Here is a 17999-nt window from a genome sequence, read left to right on the forward strand (position 1 = left end):
GCAGTGTTTAATTCTGGCCGGACCATCTGTCAATGGGTTTGCATTCACTTGATGTCAATTCAATGAGGATGACCAAAACTAAGATGATCATATCTCAAAGGTTGTAATATGTATTTTTATTATACCTGTTGGCTCAGATTACAGAGTTAATCCAGTTGGGGCCAGTTCACAAAACTATAAGCTAGCTGAACTAAATCAGAAACCCAGAAGAATTGGCATTAATGAGAGGTTAGTAATACACTGATGATCGTTTTACACTATAGTCTGCAACCATGAACTCTATTTGTAGTCCTTTTGCACTTTAATTTCCTCATCTGAAAACTAAGACTAACATATACTTTTCAAACCTTTACAATTAAATGAATAGGAACTGGAATAATTTACATAAAATACTGAGTTATTCACAAAAGTTGTTTATTGTATTTGTTCTTTGGATTTTTGTTAATATGTTTGAAAGAAATCTAGAGAAGTTGCATGCCATATTAAAGACAGTAGAATTTTTAACAGGCACATGTAAAAAATTCTTAAATAATAACTCACCTGTTTTTTTTTTAATTTAACATTGTTTAGTGTAGCAAGTATAGATGACATGATTTTCTTTCTATCCCCTTTGATTACATTGGGTTATTTATACAGAAATAACCAGTGATCAACATATTTTTATATAAAAGTTCAATGCAGCTATAAATATGCCAACCCATAAGGAATCCATAAGTTTTTAATGGTGCATAAGAATGTAAGGAATATAATATGGAGGCCAATGATCCAGATAATTGATTCACAAAATTAAAATTAAAGAAATATAAAAATAAAAATAAATAAAAAATAAAATAAAATAAAAGAAATAGAAAATTTCAAGCTTAAAAAGCCATCTAGATAATAGTAACTGATGTATATACATCCCCTCCAACTTCTCAGTATGAAAACAATGATGAAGAGTAAAAACTCAAAAGACCCTGATAATTCAGTGTCTTGATCATTCTACTGCCATTATCTTAAGGGAATTTTGCAAAATCAATAGGACTAGATTTAAATATTCAATGAGAAACCGCTGTAAGTTATGCCACTAGAAATTAAATATGCTTATCTGTCTTCATGTAGGAAGAGAGCTCCTTCGCTGTTGTAGTACTGAGTGTAAGGTGTAGACCTACAAAAAGAGGAGACACTTACAGTGCTACCTTTAATCCTTGAGAGAAAGCCTGTGTGTAGAGCAAAGGCAGGATGAGACCTGATAGAGGTCCACAAACATTATTCTGAGTGTGTGTGTGTGTGTGTGTGTAAAATTCATCAGTTCAAAATGTCATTGTCCTTCATCTGAGATAGTAAATAATCTCATTTTATACCTGAAAACTAACTATATATGAATCTTTAGTCAACAGTAAAAAAAATAAACTAAGAAATGTACACATAAGCCATAATTTTTATCTGAAAAATTAAGATAAAATTTATCCTAGCAGGCACCTGGACAGACTTTATGTTGTTCAAAGCAATGTTTAATCCTGGTCTATTGTCATATTATGGATCTTGATAAATCTCTTCTGAAAATAAATAAACAACAACAAATAGGAATTGTAAACAATACCACAGAACAAAGGAAGGAAAACAATCTAGTGACTCAGAATTATTTTCTACAGGAATAGCCTTATGGGCAAGTTAAAAAAAGTCCTACTAATAATGGAACAAAACTTTGTGCAGAGTAATAAAATTCATATTTGTGCTCTGAAGTATATTATCCAAGAATGTAATTAAAAAAATATTTCCAGCATTTTGAAGAAATTTTTTGCTTAGCCAAGAACTGATATCAAAAAGAATGGCTATTCACATGTAAATGCAAGAGAGTGTATTTGGATACACAGAACGCCACAGTGTATACTCTTAATACTCTTTGAAGAAGTCACTTCGATATACACTTCGTTTATCATACACAACAGTGAAAATTAACAAATAAACAATGCGGAACTAAAAGTTAAGTACTATGCAATACAACCAGTGGAGCACTGATCCAAGTCTAAAAAAAATATTGTAAAATTAATCAATGACTATGAATGTCAAAATATTTCTATAAAGAGATCTGATATTTGATAATTAAAAATAATATTCCATGTCAGAAATCCTAAATTAAAACAAGGATTGAAATTGAGGAAGATGAATAGAATAGTATAAAGGAAACTCAAGTGTTCATCTCAAGCAGTTACAACTAAAAATAATAGAGAATGTGAAACAATAGTATTGTTTCAAATGCTTAAAGAAGATGTAACACATTGATTATGGAGTATATGGTAAAATATAGACAGAATCATAAACAGCATCAAACATATAATAGCTTATAATATTGTATCAAATAATACAAAACATCAAGTAGAAAAAAGATAAACAATTTAAATATCAGTCATTAAAAATCAAGTTTACAGTGGGAAAAGAGAGAAAAAGCTGGAGCAACTGTAATAGCATAAGCAATAAAAAATATAATAAGATGCTTATGCTCATGTTAAGTAAAAATAAAGACAAAATAAATTGCTCTGTCATATGATCCAAAATTTAAAATACTAATAATTAAGAGTTTGGTCTCCAAAGTGAAATAACTTGTGATCTAAATTCCCAATATTCCATTTACTAATCAGGTAAACTTTGAAAATTTGTTAATCTTAAGTCTAAATTCTAAACCATAAAATAAAATAGTAATTTCATCTTCCTTATGTGATTAATTTCAGAACTGATGAGAATCATAAAAAATATATTACAAAATGCCACATCCAGTATAAGAATTCAATAAATGTACCTGCCATTATTATTAGTAGTAGAAAAATAATAACTTCCAGAGATATATAATTATAAGGAATCATATCAAAATGTTTTAGTAGTTTATTGCTGAATAGTGGCATTCTGGGTAGATTTTCTCACTTTACTTTAAAAAAAATATTTTTCATATGTCACTACATTTTAAATCAGATTTAAGAAATCCTTTATCCACATTTTTTCTTGTTCAGAAGAAAAGAGGATTTACAGATAAGCCAAAGTCTTCATGATTACACTCATTTCTCCTTTTGCTTCCCCAGAGACAATTATTATAACTTATGGAAAAAATATATGTCATGTATTTAATAACTTGAGATGGTTAATGTTATGTGAGACTTGACTAGGCAATAGAATACCCAGCCATTTGGGCAAATATTGTCCTTGGCGTTTCTGAGAGAAGGTTTTAGATGAGGTTAACACTTGAATCAACAGACTAAGTTAAAGCACATCACCCTTCCAGATATGGGGGTCCCCATCCACTCAAAGGCCTGATAAGTAAAGAGAAATTCTTCCAGTTTGACTTGAACTGGGACATTGTTTGTTTTCTTTCTTTTTCTTTTTTTCTGCTTGCCCTCAGACTCAAACTGAAACATTGATATCCTGGGTCTCAATTCTACCTGAATTCATATTAGAGCTACACCACTGGTTCACCTGAGATTCCCGCTTGCTGACTGCAGATACTAGGACTTGTTAGTCCATATATCCTATTGGTTCTGTCTCTTTGGAGAATCATGAGTAATAGAGAATTCAAGATTAAACCATTGGAGAATCATTTACATAGTACTCAACATATGCAGAGGATCATCGCTGTTATTGTTCTTAAGGGACATAATATGGTTAGAGAGAACAAATTTCAAAGGAGTCACATTCCATTAACAAAATGAGTAAACTGAGGAAGGTCAGCAAAAGCTAATATTTACCTTAATCCAGATCAATCAATACAGTTAACTCAATATTTTGATAGTTTAGAAATTCCTTATAAGTCTCTTTGCCCTTCTTCTATGTCCTTGACCACCAAATCTAGATAACTTAGTTTACAAAGCTTTCAAAGAAAATTGAGGCCTATGTTATGCATCAACCTATCATCTACGTAACCAACAACTACACATTTTAAGTTAAACTATTGATGTTGAGGTTCTCTAAATAGTTCATAAACTATTTTCTCCTGTGGCATATACTTATGTCTATTATTTTACTAAACTATATGCAGCAGTGGAAGGATACTCTGCAAAACTTCATGACTGTCATTCTCCATCTGTACCTTAGAAATTAATAATTTGTAGTCTAAAAGGGATTATACCTAACTACTCATCTGAATTTCTCTTCCCAAATTTGATTTCAATTCCTTTGATTTCATCTACTTCTGGTCTTAAAAAGATGCATATGAACAATGAGTGTAAGAAGAAAAGAAACTTACATGTGCAAGTTGTTCCATTTTCATCTAAAAGCTGATTATCAGCACAAGCACACACTCGGCCTCCTGGAATGGCCAAGCACAGTGTACTACAGCCCCCGTTATTTACTCGACACATATTGTCACCTGCAATAGGAGTGAATGACATGTTTCAGAGAATTCTGATTCTGTTCAAAGTTAGCCTGTTATTTCTAGGAGATGTATGTAGGCATAAACATGTACATATATATATATATATATATATATATATATTACATACTCTTTAACATGTAACTCCTTAATGAATTAATTAACATAGTCAGGACTTCTACTGAAATTCAGAAATGTATGAAAATATATGATGTGCTGGTAGATGAGAAGAATTTGCATACTGGTTGTAGGAGACAACGATCTGTGTGCAGGTACGCAGCAAGGGGAGGGGAAACAGAGACAAGAGATGGCACCTGTCTAGGAGAGTTTCCCAGGTTAAGAAGTCTGAGTTTTTTTGGAAGCAGACCACCAACACTTGGAGCCTGGCTTTGCATCTCAAGTGAACAGAAAGTAAACAAGCTTGAGGAAAGGAGTGGGATATTGTTCCCTCCTGAGAAAGGGGCACATTGCATGTCATGCACTGAAGAACCCTAGGAATGCAGGCTATCTGTACAGCCTTGCTGGTGATGGGAGACTGCAGAGCAACACAGGGGAAGCGTTGTCCCAGAGGCCGACAGACATCAATAAAGCAGGCACCAGGGAAATCCAAATGTCCACATTCATGCACATATGGAAGACACCCTTGGAGATTTAGATACAACTGAGGCAAAATTTTGAAGAGGCTGGAGACGATGTTTTTAAAGGTGTAGGTAAGAGTAAGTAACCTTAGACAATCATCATTTTGATGTAATTATTCTTAAAAGTTGGAAAAGCAAGGAGGAAAGTACATTCTCTTAAGTTACACAGCTGTAGAATAGTTACAAAGAATTCTGCAACACTAGCAATCCAATGCCCAGTGTAAATGCCAAGGTTACTTCACACTATGTTGCATTTTTTAATATATCGATAAATAACATTTTGATAATACCAGAAGATCTTACTCACACATGAAAAATAAAGAGCTTTAATTATTCAGAGACATGCAATAAAATAATATAATCACTAAAACTGTACTGACAGTTAAATGCCAATACTGTGACTAAAGTGACATACTAGATTATTACACTGTGAGTCTAAGGGGCTGGATGTGCTATGTAGAGATTGTTAAGAAATTAGTTAAAAATATTTGAAGTGTTGCTATGTGGAATAAATATTGCAATGTTCAACTCATCCCCATAGCTTATCAATCATTATATATTCAAAGATAGGAGTAAATAACCAAAGATATAAAAGTATTTATTTTCATTATTCTGAGAAGCAAATTACATTTTTCATGTTTATAAAAAATGTAAAAATGCACTAAAAAGCCAAGAAAGCTAATAATTTAAGCTATGGCACAATTTCTAAAGTAGGAGAATGATTAAACTTAGTTCAGGCTTTTTCCTACTGCAATTGCAAAAAATTTGAAACAGCTTCCAGTATAGTGCCTTTATTCAATGACCATAAAATAAAAATGTAATACTTCATACAATGTTCAGGTGTTCTATCTATGTTATGTGCATTATGTACAGAATTAAAATGATATTCAATATTTTTGTTACATTTAGATTCTATAAAATTAGAATTAATTCAAAATACTTTGAGAAATTTATGAAAAAATTAAAACAGTAAGAAATAAGAAAGTATTAAAACCAATATTTTAGAACATATTTTCACATAAAAAGTATATGCCAAATATCAAATTATTTAATTTAATAGCATGACTCACACCAGTCTTATTGAATATATAATTTCAGTAATTAGAAATAAATTATCATTATTTCAACTTTTAAATAATTCCTCTTCTGTGAATACTACATACTAAAAGAGAAGAATTAGTATTTGTTTTTTCATAATAGAAATCAAAAATCTAAATTAATTTAAATAATTTAATATCTCTATTAAAATTTCTTAGATTTTTAAAATTTTAATGGTAGCCTAGAATATTTTTTAAGTTATTACTTGAACATATTATCAAGAACTCATGGGATAGATTGTATTACATTTCCAGTACCTTACAAAATTTTTCATGTAAAAATATTAACTTGAAAATATGATTAAATAACTGCAAATTGAATTAAAATTTGTATATATAAATATCAGTGAAAGAGTTTATAAACATATCAATGCATATCATTATTAAAATCCATTATGCATTAATCTCATGACTATTACTTTAATATCCATTTAATTCAATTTTTATAATAAATATAGTTTTTTATCTTATTTGCAGAAAGAAAGGAACATGTGTTTTCTTTAGTTATTGTACATTTATCACTGATAAATTTTATATTAAAAACTTTTTAAAATATAAATTTCTCTTTGCTTATCTTTTATAGAAGCCAGAATTCAGGGTGCCTTTCATAAGATTCAAATAAAATGTTTAAATTATTCCTGGTAGTTAGAATTACAGTTAATTTATTTGTGAACCTATTTCATATATTTGGCATAGAAGCTAACCTATTAATTTCCATTTGATTCATGGTACTGCTCATCAACCCTTTTTAAAATGTAGTCATCCTGGGTTGGTGTGGCTCAGTGGACTGAATGATGGCCTCTAAGCTGAAAGGTCACTAGTTCGATTCTTGGTCAGGTCAGGTAACCAATTAATGTTTCTCTACTTCTCTCTCCCTCCCTCTCCCTACTCTAAAAATAAATAAATTAATTAAATAATAAAATATTGTAGTTTTGATTATCTCATTCTTTATAACACGTGGAAGAAAATAAAAGTATGCTTCTGAACCTGAAGAATAGAAAAGTAAAAGTATTAGTTTTAGACAACTGCTGTACTTTATATGAGTATTTTCAGGAGAGGGTTACAAAAATTGTTCTAAATATTTAATGCAAATGAAAAATAAAGAAACCTTATCAATTAAATCAGAAGAAACAACAGTAGCATTAAAAAAAATATATGTGGAATTCATTCCTAAAGGTAGCTTTCTCTTCAGCATGGTTATATATCAACCTTCCTGAAATAAGCTGGTATGTTACCAAAATATCTGATGAGCTTTCTTTTTTTTTTTTTTTTAATATGCGGAGGTCAAATTAGCTAATTTTCTGACACCAAGTCTGAAAGAGTTTAGATATTACATTAATTGCATTCATGAATTTTTTTATGATAAATCTGTTGGGTAGTATGTGTGTGCGTATTTGTGTATTTATATTATCTATCATACATGTATTATATATGTATATATATCCATAAACATATGAACAAATATTACATAAAAATAAATGTAGTCTATATGTACTACATATACAAATGATGTCATATACCCTCATCTCTCATAGAGAAAGAAATGAGAGAAAGGAAGAAAAACTACAAGGCTATAAGAGACTAGCTTATTCCATTCGAAGAATAGTGATATGTACTACTTAAGGATTTGGTTTTCTATTAACTTGCAACTATTTTATCCTTAGAAAAAATAGTTAACATGACAGCATATAACCAAAGTTTATGTGCCACTAATTATATGTTTCTATATATTTGTTAATATCTGATGTTCCAAAGATACAGAGACACACTGAGAGAAAGTTACAACATGGTAAGATAACATGTCTGTATTTAAACATCTGACTGCATTTTGCTTCATAATCTAGCTATTTAGATCAATGTAATAAAATGCAATAAAAATTTAAATCCTAAGTAGGCTGTCCAATTTCAATGTCTATTGACTGAGTAAAAAAGATATTGTTCAGGCATCCTTTCCATATTGTATTGTCTGTTCAAAAGATTCAAGTACATGCTTAGCCTGGTTAGAAATCGGAAACTAATTGAATGAAATTAAATTAATAAAAAGTAGTCAATCAATTTAGCCAAACACATTCTATCACTAAGACAGTGCATAATGATTTCTACAACAAAAGCTGTATAAAAACTTTAATAATCAGGGACACATTTTCATTTTAATTACAAAATTTTTAAAATACTTAAAAAAACATTGTCTATCCGAGGGATAGCACTAAACAATTAAATGTCAATGATACTGTCTGAAACACCAAATATATTCTTCATGAATGTTGGAATACAACCCTCATATTGCTATCAGAGGCATGCACTTATGTACATGATTGTGATCCATCACTGTTTTGAATATTTATTTTTAAATGCTTATATGCAAGGAAACTTACAAATATATGCCTTCAGATTCAGAAATGATAAAGCCAAATTAATTACTATCAAATACAGGTACTGTTCTAAGTCTTATTTTTATATAACAAAAGTTATTTATTCTTTATAGAAATGTTATGAAGAAAGCATTTGTCCTCTTTGTTAACTTTTTATGATGTGTCCAAACTTTAAGGAAAATGTGTCAGGATATTGATTTAAGCAAAAGTCCATTTTAGAGTAAGCTGGGACATTTATCATCCCATGTGTTGCATTTAATTGATGAACTTTTTAAAGAAAGTGAAGATTGTGAAAACATCATGCAATTTGACTACAGAGAGTTTAGCAATGACATTCAAAATGAACAACTTCTAAAGACAATGAAAATAGGAAATGTGATTGTATACTGATTGTTTTAATAAAATCCAGGAAACTAATGAATATGGAATTACAGAGAAAAACAACCCTGAGAATAAGATAGCACAGGACATGAGAAGGGTTGTTCCTGTTTGTATTCTTGCCTCCAGTTTAGTGTAGACAAATGGCAATGGTGGTGGTGAGGGGGGCAGGATTGATGTGAATGTAACAGAAAATATTATCATGTGATCTAGTCTTAATTTTGTTCATAACTATAGCTCATGCCATTTCAAAATTGTCATTTTTAGTTTTAAAGATAGTTTTAGCTTTTACTCACTACTAAAACTTATATATTTCCCATTTCATGTACTTCCATGATTTTATAAAATTACATTTGTATCCTAATAAGGCGATTTTAATAACAGTAGATAAAATGAAGTTCTTGATTGAGACAGTTTACTTTTAATAATTCTCTTTTAGCTGAAATATGACATATCTTAAAAAATCTCTTGTTGATGGATAACTTCCTATTGACAACTGTGCATTGAAAAACTCAGGATATAATTTTACTAATTAAATGCCCATAAAAATATCTCCATTAAAGAAGGAACAATGTCTTTATATTCATAACAAAATATCTAGTACATAATTTTCTTTGCTTAATTCCTAAGTTCTAAGTCATGTTATTTGTGGGTGGCCTAAATAAATATTAATAAATCATATAGTTAAAACATAGAATACTTTTTATTTTAATAAGACATGAATATCATGGTAGATTATTTTACTTTTATATTTTCTAAATTAATTAAATATTATTTAAATATACCCAAAACTAATCAGATAAAATATACTAAGATACTGTTAAAAATGCAATTTTCTTATATATTTTTAAATATGTTCTCACAATATTCTGTTCCCAAAGTTTTTCTAACTGCTCACAATAGTTGAACTATAAAAACATTAAAATATATATGCATATATATATTTACTTTAACAGACTTCAGCAAAATTACATCAAAAAGGAAATATTTGGAGAAAACCTTGAACTTTACTCATATAGAATTCCCAACATTTGATTGACTTTTGTGTGACTAGACATCTTTAACATAAGATTTCAGCAACACTATCAAATAAAACCTTTTTGCAAGTACTGTGAATTTTGTTTTACGTGAAACTCAGAAGCAATTTTATCTGGTTTTTAATACCTTGTTGTTTTCGTGGATCATATATCTGAAGTCCAAACAGGGGTGGTCTTTCACGCCTCAGTAATGTCACCTCATTCATTACCAAATCTAGTTGAAAAATGGAACCATTCATATAATCAGTCCAGAACACATAATTCCCATGATGTGACAGTCCAAAAGGATGGTTCAACTCTTTCCCACTGTAAACAATCTGTAAAATATAAACACATTGTGAAAATTCAGAACGGACCTTTAGAAACAAAACTAAATATTAATTAAAATGGTATTCAGATAAGTATAACAGATAGTGATCTCCCTAATACCTTAACTCATATTTTTTTCAGCATATTTGAAAAATGGATTTCACAATGTGAGCATATTTTTTTTTCTGTTTCTAGCACTTGTTATTCAAGGAGACCATTTAAATTAAACTCATTTAAATCTCTCATATTTGGCTTTACACATATGGTCAAGAAATCAAAATGTTAAAGTGAATTTGCTGTGTCTATTCTTTGTAATATTCCAGAATCATATCCTAGGATAGAAATCAATCTCAGTAATTAGTATCATCATGTATGAGGGGGCAACCCAATGAAACCCAGAATTTATTTATTAAAATTTTTGTATTAGTTCTTACATGTTTAAACTACAATCACCTTCAAAGTACTCTCAACTTGATGTAATACACCTATCAAGACTTTTTTCCACTGCTCAAAACAGTTTTTAACCTCATCAATTTTGATGCCTTTTAGGGCTTCTTCCATTTTTTGTTTTACCTCTTCCACATTGGCCAAACATTTCCCTTTGAGCACTTTTTTCCCCTCATGGAAACAAAAAAGTAGTTGTTCTGGGAAAAATCAGATAAATAGGGAGCATGGGGTAGGAGGGTCATGCCATTTTTGGTCAAAAGCTGCTGAATACTCAGTGGGGTGTGGGCAGGTATGCTCGTAAATTACCCATCATGAAATGGGCAAATAGGTTGAAAAAGTCTTCAAGAAAAATTCACTGAACCCAAATGCACCCTCTTGCAACAATGCCAGCTAGTACACTGATACAGATGAGTTTATAGAACACTCACCTATTAGAGGAAGCCTATACCAAAAGGGGCTTGCCCTCCAGAAGATAATTCTGGTTGTTTTTGTGTTCTCCCTTGTATAGTGTAATATTGCTCATCTAATGGCCAAAGGATACAACCCGGTACATGGTATCAAGACTTTGGGAGTGAAAAAGATCTTCTTATTTAATTGGGCAAATGCACATTAAATAGGAGAAGACAGGGAGGAAGATAAATATTTTAATTTTGACTTAGAAAAATTTACTAATAGTAAAGAGATAAAGTTTACTGGCTAATTTCAGTTCTGATTATCTTGGTATATTATTTACATTACAGTTTTATGTATTTGTTGTTTAAATGGAGCAATTGTGTTTCAAGCCATGTTTCACATGTAGGGTTGTAGAAAAAAAAGGAGTAATATTATACCTCCAATAATGATAATATTTTTTCATTTTTCACCATGTATAAAATGGATTGTATACAATATAAAAAAGCATTTTGTACTCACTTTATTTAATAATAGAGAACTGAGGAAGTTATTCAAATAATATAGGATTAGAAATTCAAATTTTTCTCCTTTAATCTGAAATTTTCATAACAAATTTTTATATATTGAATGAGATTATTTTTTTAAATTCTTAATTTTCTCACCTCCATGTGAGTTAAAACATGCTGCCCATTAAAATGTGTATATTGTGTATATGTCAACATCTTCAAAGGATTCATAGGTATTTATTTAGCACCTGTGAAGTATGTGACATTAGGTTAAATGCCAATGAATTTTACTCATTTGGAAAAAATATTTAAAGTACTGTTAGAGTGAATCAATGAATGAAATAGTATTGACTGGTTAGTATTGTATTTAATTCTCAAACAGAATTCATGATGAATAGGCTTAGCCAATTGTGCAGTTTTTCTTTCAAAAAAAGAGAGAGGAAGGAGGAGGAGGAGGAGAAAGTATAGTATAAAAGAAAGCACTTTGGCAATTTTGAATATTCTACTTTTTCATTATTTAACTAAATAGTTAAAGTTAGTTCATCATGCCATATTTGTCTAAATAATTATAAGATAAAATATAGAGGTGATGTTTTTTCAACACTGGCTGTGTCAGAGTCAACTACATCCTCAATTTATCTGAGAATTTCAGACTCACTCTGCAATAATTCAACCAAAAGAGGCAAGAAGAATTTGATATCTATTCATACCAAAAGGCTTGAAGTTTAGTTTATTCTTGTGTTTCAAGTTCGATGTCATGAAGTTCTTTATTCAAATAAATGCATTACAATTAATTTTTCATAATATATAGGTAAATTTCAGCTGCAAATATTGAAGATATTTTAACAGAGTTGGGTTGCTTGGTCATAGCAACTCATCAATAATGTAGAAAAGCTGCATTGTAAAACAACTCTGATATCCTGAGAGCTGCTTTAAAAAAAGTCACGAATGTGACACAGCGCAGTGAGCAGGGCTTGTTCTCCGACACGCAGCGCCAGTTGCACCACTTAATGCTCAGCCTCCATGGACCACCCACTAGCAGCCACCTCGCAGGTGTACAAATAAGCTTGAAAGAACTCTTAATACAACACAACAACGGTCCAGGAAAAAAGAAGCCAGTGGGTTAAAACCAGCAGAGTTTGTTTTTACCTTCCTGTGAGTTCCATTCAAAAACACTTTTTCAATATGGTCATAATAAGCATCACACCAGTATAAGGTGTTGGTGTGAAAGTCCAGAGTTAAACCGTTTGGCCACAGCATCTTTGAAGTCACAAAAATTTGCCGATTGAAGCCATCCATCCAGGCCTTCTCAATCCTTCCCACGCTGTCATCTATTTCATCTTCCTCCCAGTCTGTCCAATACATCCAACTAAGACAGTACAAAGGAGAGCATACACGTGTTATTTCAATCAGCCTCTGTAGAGAGGGGCACTTCTTCAGATTTGGCACCTTCATAAAATCTAATTACATTCTGATTTTATCCTATCTAGATGATATCTGCCAAAGGGAGGAGGCAGCTGTGAAGTATCAAGGGAAGTGAAGATATGTTCAGAGAAGCCCGTTCCTTTGGACACAATAAAGAAAACCCACTACGCCAATTTTTGGCCTCAGTGATTAATTAAGCTAACAGTAAGTGCCAATATTGATTTTCTTTGGCATTGATACCAAGTTTGGACAATTGTTTTTGAGGCATTACTAAGTATTTTTAAATGTTGTTCATTTCATAAAATGTGTAATCAATTATGTTATTAAAAAAGCAGGTTGACATGAGAACTCATAGAACAGTTAATGATCTAGTTAAGTTTATTTAATCTCAGATGAGTTATTATTTTTTAAGACAGGCAATTGAATTGTCTTTGATCTAAAAGGTACAATCATACTGCTTTTTTTTTTTTTCTGGCCAAGTCTAATTTGTCTTCCTGATGCAAATTATCTATACTTTATTGCTGCTTATTATTACCCCAAAACCCACAGAAGATGATTTAGCTGCACACGAGTTTATTTAACAGCATGACTGACCTTAAGATTTTGAGCTTTAATTTCCATCTCAAACAAAAGCACCTGCCTTTAATAACAAATCATTTTGTGTAAGCTATACAGTGGGAGAGGAGGCCTTGAGCTAATGCTGCAATTCCCTCATGAATAAGGTTAAAACCCTCCATTTCTATTGTTTTGGAGTCATGTGAAAATGCCTGAGTTATTAATTAAAGTGTAGGTTTTAATTCATTCACCTCATAAACAACTTTATAAAGTGCCAAAGCTTTCTTAAGCTGCTTACCCTAGAAATGCCTTTATTAGATTTTCCACCTTCACATTTTGTGGACCCTGAAGAATTTCTGAGGTAATCTCAGAAAAATCTCTATCTATGACTAAAAATCCTACAGTGATCCAAGCAGGCGAATTTGGGAAAACTGAGGCTGAAACACACCATCCATAATTTCATGCCAAGGAAGCTTTTTAAAAGATTTTTCTTAAAAGTTTGCAATTATGTTGATAAACCTTTTAGACCTGAAGAAGTATATTGAAATTGATGAATTTTATTAAGTCAAAATATGTTTTAATCCTAGGAATAAATATGACAATACACTTATCTTGTATCCTGTGTGTTCTTCGAGTGGTTTTATTATTGGAACAAATTAGGAATAAACAGAAGAGTCATTCTATTTGTTTTAATAGATTTAAACTACATAAATCAACTATGTAAAAGGGAAATGTGCAAATTTTTTCTGTTCAAACTTTCCTATAATCTTAAATACAGTTAATCAATGTGCTTTTATTCTTGCTGCTAATTTACAACATTTTAAAATGCACTTATCTTTTCCTCTAGTTTTTCTTTTGAACATAGTAACACTTTTTGTTTGTTTGTTTGGTGACTCTAACTCGAACACATGTGCACATGAGGAATAATTCTGTATATTCTAAATATACTTTGTATTGTTTTATATTTGAATAAATGTTTTTTGTGATATGATCTATTACTGATATTTTATTCATGCAAAATAAAAGAGAATCATTTAAATAAGAGATACCGATCTGAGACTACATTTTATCATCATCTACCCACTTCACTATCTAATTAGAAGTTATGTTGTAAAAGCCTTATAATCAATACCAAATTTGAAAATTCTTAAATAGAGAAAATAGAAAATATAACTTATAAAATAAGCAGGAACAAATATAAATCTTTTTATAGGTAGAAATTCGGTAGCTATCAATTCAAAATTATGTTAACCTAGCCTTCTGCTAATAAAGAAAGAAAAAATGTATTTCTAATTTTTATAGCCTGTTCAAATAAAATGTATTAAGTTTATCCTTCGTCTCTGTGTCAAAATAGACTCTGTTTCTTAGTGACGTTTTTTGGTTGCATTATAGTATTTATTGAATTTATGCCTTGCATGGCATTTAATGGTGCTGCATATCTGATAATTCCAGTTAAAAATCAAAATAATTAAAGGCAAGGATTCTTTTTTTCTTCATATTTGTACCTGCAACACTAACTTTGACTTTGTTGACATTAACCATGTCACCAAATTAAATTGTATTACCTGGTGGTCAATCTTAGAAGTATTTACATTCTTAAGACTTTCTCTGTCATGGATGTAAAATACATTTTACTGTTGAAAAAATTGATTTGGTTACTGACATAATATCTATCTGTTAGCTATTAACTGAGACATGGATGCACAAGATCCTCTTTGGGGGGAAATATGCACGCAGCTTTGGACATAGATTGTATAGACAATATTTTGAGAAGTAAGCATAGATTGTATAGACAATATTTTGAGAAGTGAGAGCTGGTAAGGTATGTTTTTAAGTTATTGATATAAATTATGAAATGTGCATTGATCGGCTTAGGAAGAGTGCCATCCCTGTTGATTCCTCCTTGGCTTTAACCCCATTTCAATAGTTATTGAGGCCTGCAATCCGATTCTTCCAGTCTCAGTCCCCACCTTTCTGTTCCTATTACAAATGCTATGCTTGGTTTTTCACCCCTTTTCAAATGGAATGCCTAATGGGTTAGTTCCCACATCCCTGTCACACTGCTATCACTGTCTTCCTGAATCATGAATGGAATATGTGACTTTTATCTTCAAAACCTTTCAGTTACTCTTTTGTCAGCAAAATAAATCCAAACTTTTAATCATAGTGTTGAAAATGTTTGCTACTTTATAGTTTCATCTCCTACTATGTTCCCTCACATACCCTCTGCTCTAAGGACACCATCTCACCTCAGAATTGGCACTGACTTCCCTTCCTCTAAACAATTACCGTCACTGTCCCTTCAAAACAGTGACTATCCTATGACTCCACACCCCAAGCCCCTGGGACCAACTCTGTAAATTTGGGAAATCTATTCAGCCACTAAAGCTCAATTCTGTATGAAAAACCTCACTAATTTCTGAAAAGCATGTATATCATTTATTTTATAGGTAATTTTGTGTATGTGTATCCAGAGGACAATTATTGTCTATTGATCTATATAGTAGTTAATAAAAAATATGCTTTAATCAAAAATAAATGTTTTTTACTGACTCTGTAATTGTTTATGAAGTTATTGATAAAGTACATCTCTGAAATAAGTCATATTTTTGTTAACAAGCAATCACTGATTTCCTCTATGTACAGATAAAAATAGGTTTATGGTAGAAAAAAGTAAATATTTTTTTCTTGAAATGTTTTGCTTAAAGTTATACTATTTCAAGTAGAATTTGAGAACTAAACTTTCTTCCTCATTTTTAAAAAAATATATTCTAGTCAGACATACAATAAAGATTAAATTAAAACATATAATTAAAAAAAAGAAAAAATGTATTTGAGTCAATTATTTGGATAAGTAAATTCACATAGTTCCATGTCTATTTCTACTGTCTTCCTATCCATTCTTCACAGAATAGTAAGATTAGTATTTTTAACACAAATATGATTGTATTACTTTTCTATTTTAGCCCTGCTCTGAGAACACAGTGCAAAGCTCTCATCATAGCGTACGAGGGCCTGCTTTCCTTTCCAATAGCATCTCAGTTGTTTTCCCCATTGTTATCTGAATTCTAACCCCATTGTTTTCGTTTAGTTTCTCTGACACTCAATCCCTGACTAACTTAAGATCTTCAAATGCTCCATTTTCTTGATCTAAAATACTCTTTCCCTTATTCTCCCTGTCTGATTCTTTCTCTATAATTTAGTCCCAACTTACATGATACCTCCTTTAAAAGACCTTTCAGCAAATCTATTTAAATAGGTTTTATCATTAGTTTCCATCATGTTAACCTTTTTTGTTTTCCTTTACCACTTTGTTCTATAGAAATTACGTTAACTGCTCGTTTGGTACTTATTTATTGCTCTATATCCCCACTTCTAATCTTGCAGATAACACAAGATGCTTCATGAAGGTTAAGGCAATGCCCATTTTGTTAACCACTATATAACTGGTGCAAGTATACTCTGGCCATAGTATATTCCTAGGGAAAAAGACATGCATACACACACATATATTCATGCACCTATGTAACTGTTTTACAGCTTGATGCACATATCTGAAAACATGCAGGATGGAAGAAATATTGCAGTCATTCTTTGTAGCACGACAAGTAAATATAGGGTCATTTATAAGGCAGTAATTACAGGGATGCAGCTATCGCCCTAATAAAAAAAAAGTCATATCACTCATACTTTTCTTCAAATAGTATAAACTAACTAGATGCTATAAGTTTCAAATGTAAGTTGAATGCCTGCCTACTAGGGAAGTGTATAAAGGGATTCCTGAATTTGAAGAGAGAGATGAAACTAGTGAACTCAATTGTCCTTCCATATCATATGATTCTATGACCTCCATATTTGTGTTATCTGCCTGAGCACCACAAAGACCCTGTAACTCTATGATAAAATATTTGTCTCTTACAGAGTACTGAGAATGAAGATGCTATTTCAAAACACATTTAAAACACCTTGCTTCAACTAGAATTAGTGTGAAATAAATATTTTTCTCCCCAAATCAATGTTGGTTTGGTTTAAAGGGCAGTTAAATGACTTGGTTTAAAAGTCTGGGAATAGAGCAGGTAATTGTAGAATCAACACATAAAATCACTGATATTACTTTATAATTGTCTTAAAACCACAATGAGCCCATTCACTACTTTGGTGTCAGCTTGGGAAGAAGCATCCTAATTCAATCCTCAACATAAATTATTCTAGGAAAGGCAAGCGGTGATCTCAGCAGATAAGGGAGTCACATTCTTCCTATTCAAATAAGCATTTTTTGTATATATGTAGTAAGCTATGAAGAATATTCATTTTGTGATGTTGTTTTTAAACAATGAAATGTAAGCCATGGAGGGGATAAAAACCACATACAGCAGCTGTACATGTTAAATATATAATCTATTCAATTAATTCTGAGATTCTATTAGGAATTCTTAAACTTTTTCAATAGTTCAATATGCACAGTATTATTTGTGTTTAGTTAATATGTTTGAATAAAAATAA

The 17999-nt window shown here is 31.0% G+C and overlaps 1 protein-coding gene across 1 annotated transcript in view; it reads right to left on the reverse strand.

The window, feature by feature from the left end:
• The window catches only part of LRP1B (LDL receptor related protein 1B), a 1919366-nt gene that overhangs the window by 782385 nt on the left and 1118982 nt on the right, over positions 1-17999 (reverse strand). Inside the window, exons 13-15 of the mRNA XM_090279551.1 lie at positions 12666-12885; positions 9989-10178; positions 4214-4336 (exon numbers count right to left, since the gene is read on the reverse strand). Coding sequence (XP_090135677.1) covers positions 4214-4336; positions 9989-10178; positions 12666-12885 — 533 coding nt within the window. The remainder of the gene's footprint in view (positions 1-4213; positions 4337-9988; positions 10179-12665; positions 12886-17999) is intronic.

The sequence above is a fragment of the Furipterus horrens genome, unplaced genomic scaffold (assembly GCF_987537825.1).
Source record: "Furipterus horrens unplaced genomic scaffold, mFurHor1.1.pri manual_scaffold_1, whole genome shotgun sequence".
NCBI classification, from domain to species: domain Eukaryota; kingdom Metazoa; phylum Chordata; class Mammalia; order Chiroptera; family Furipteridae; genus Furipterus; species Furipterus horrens.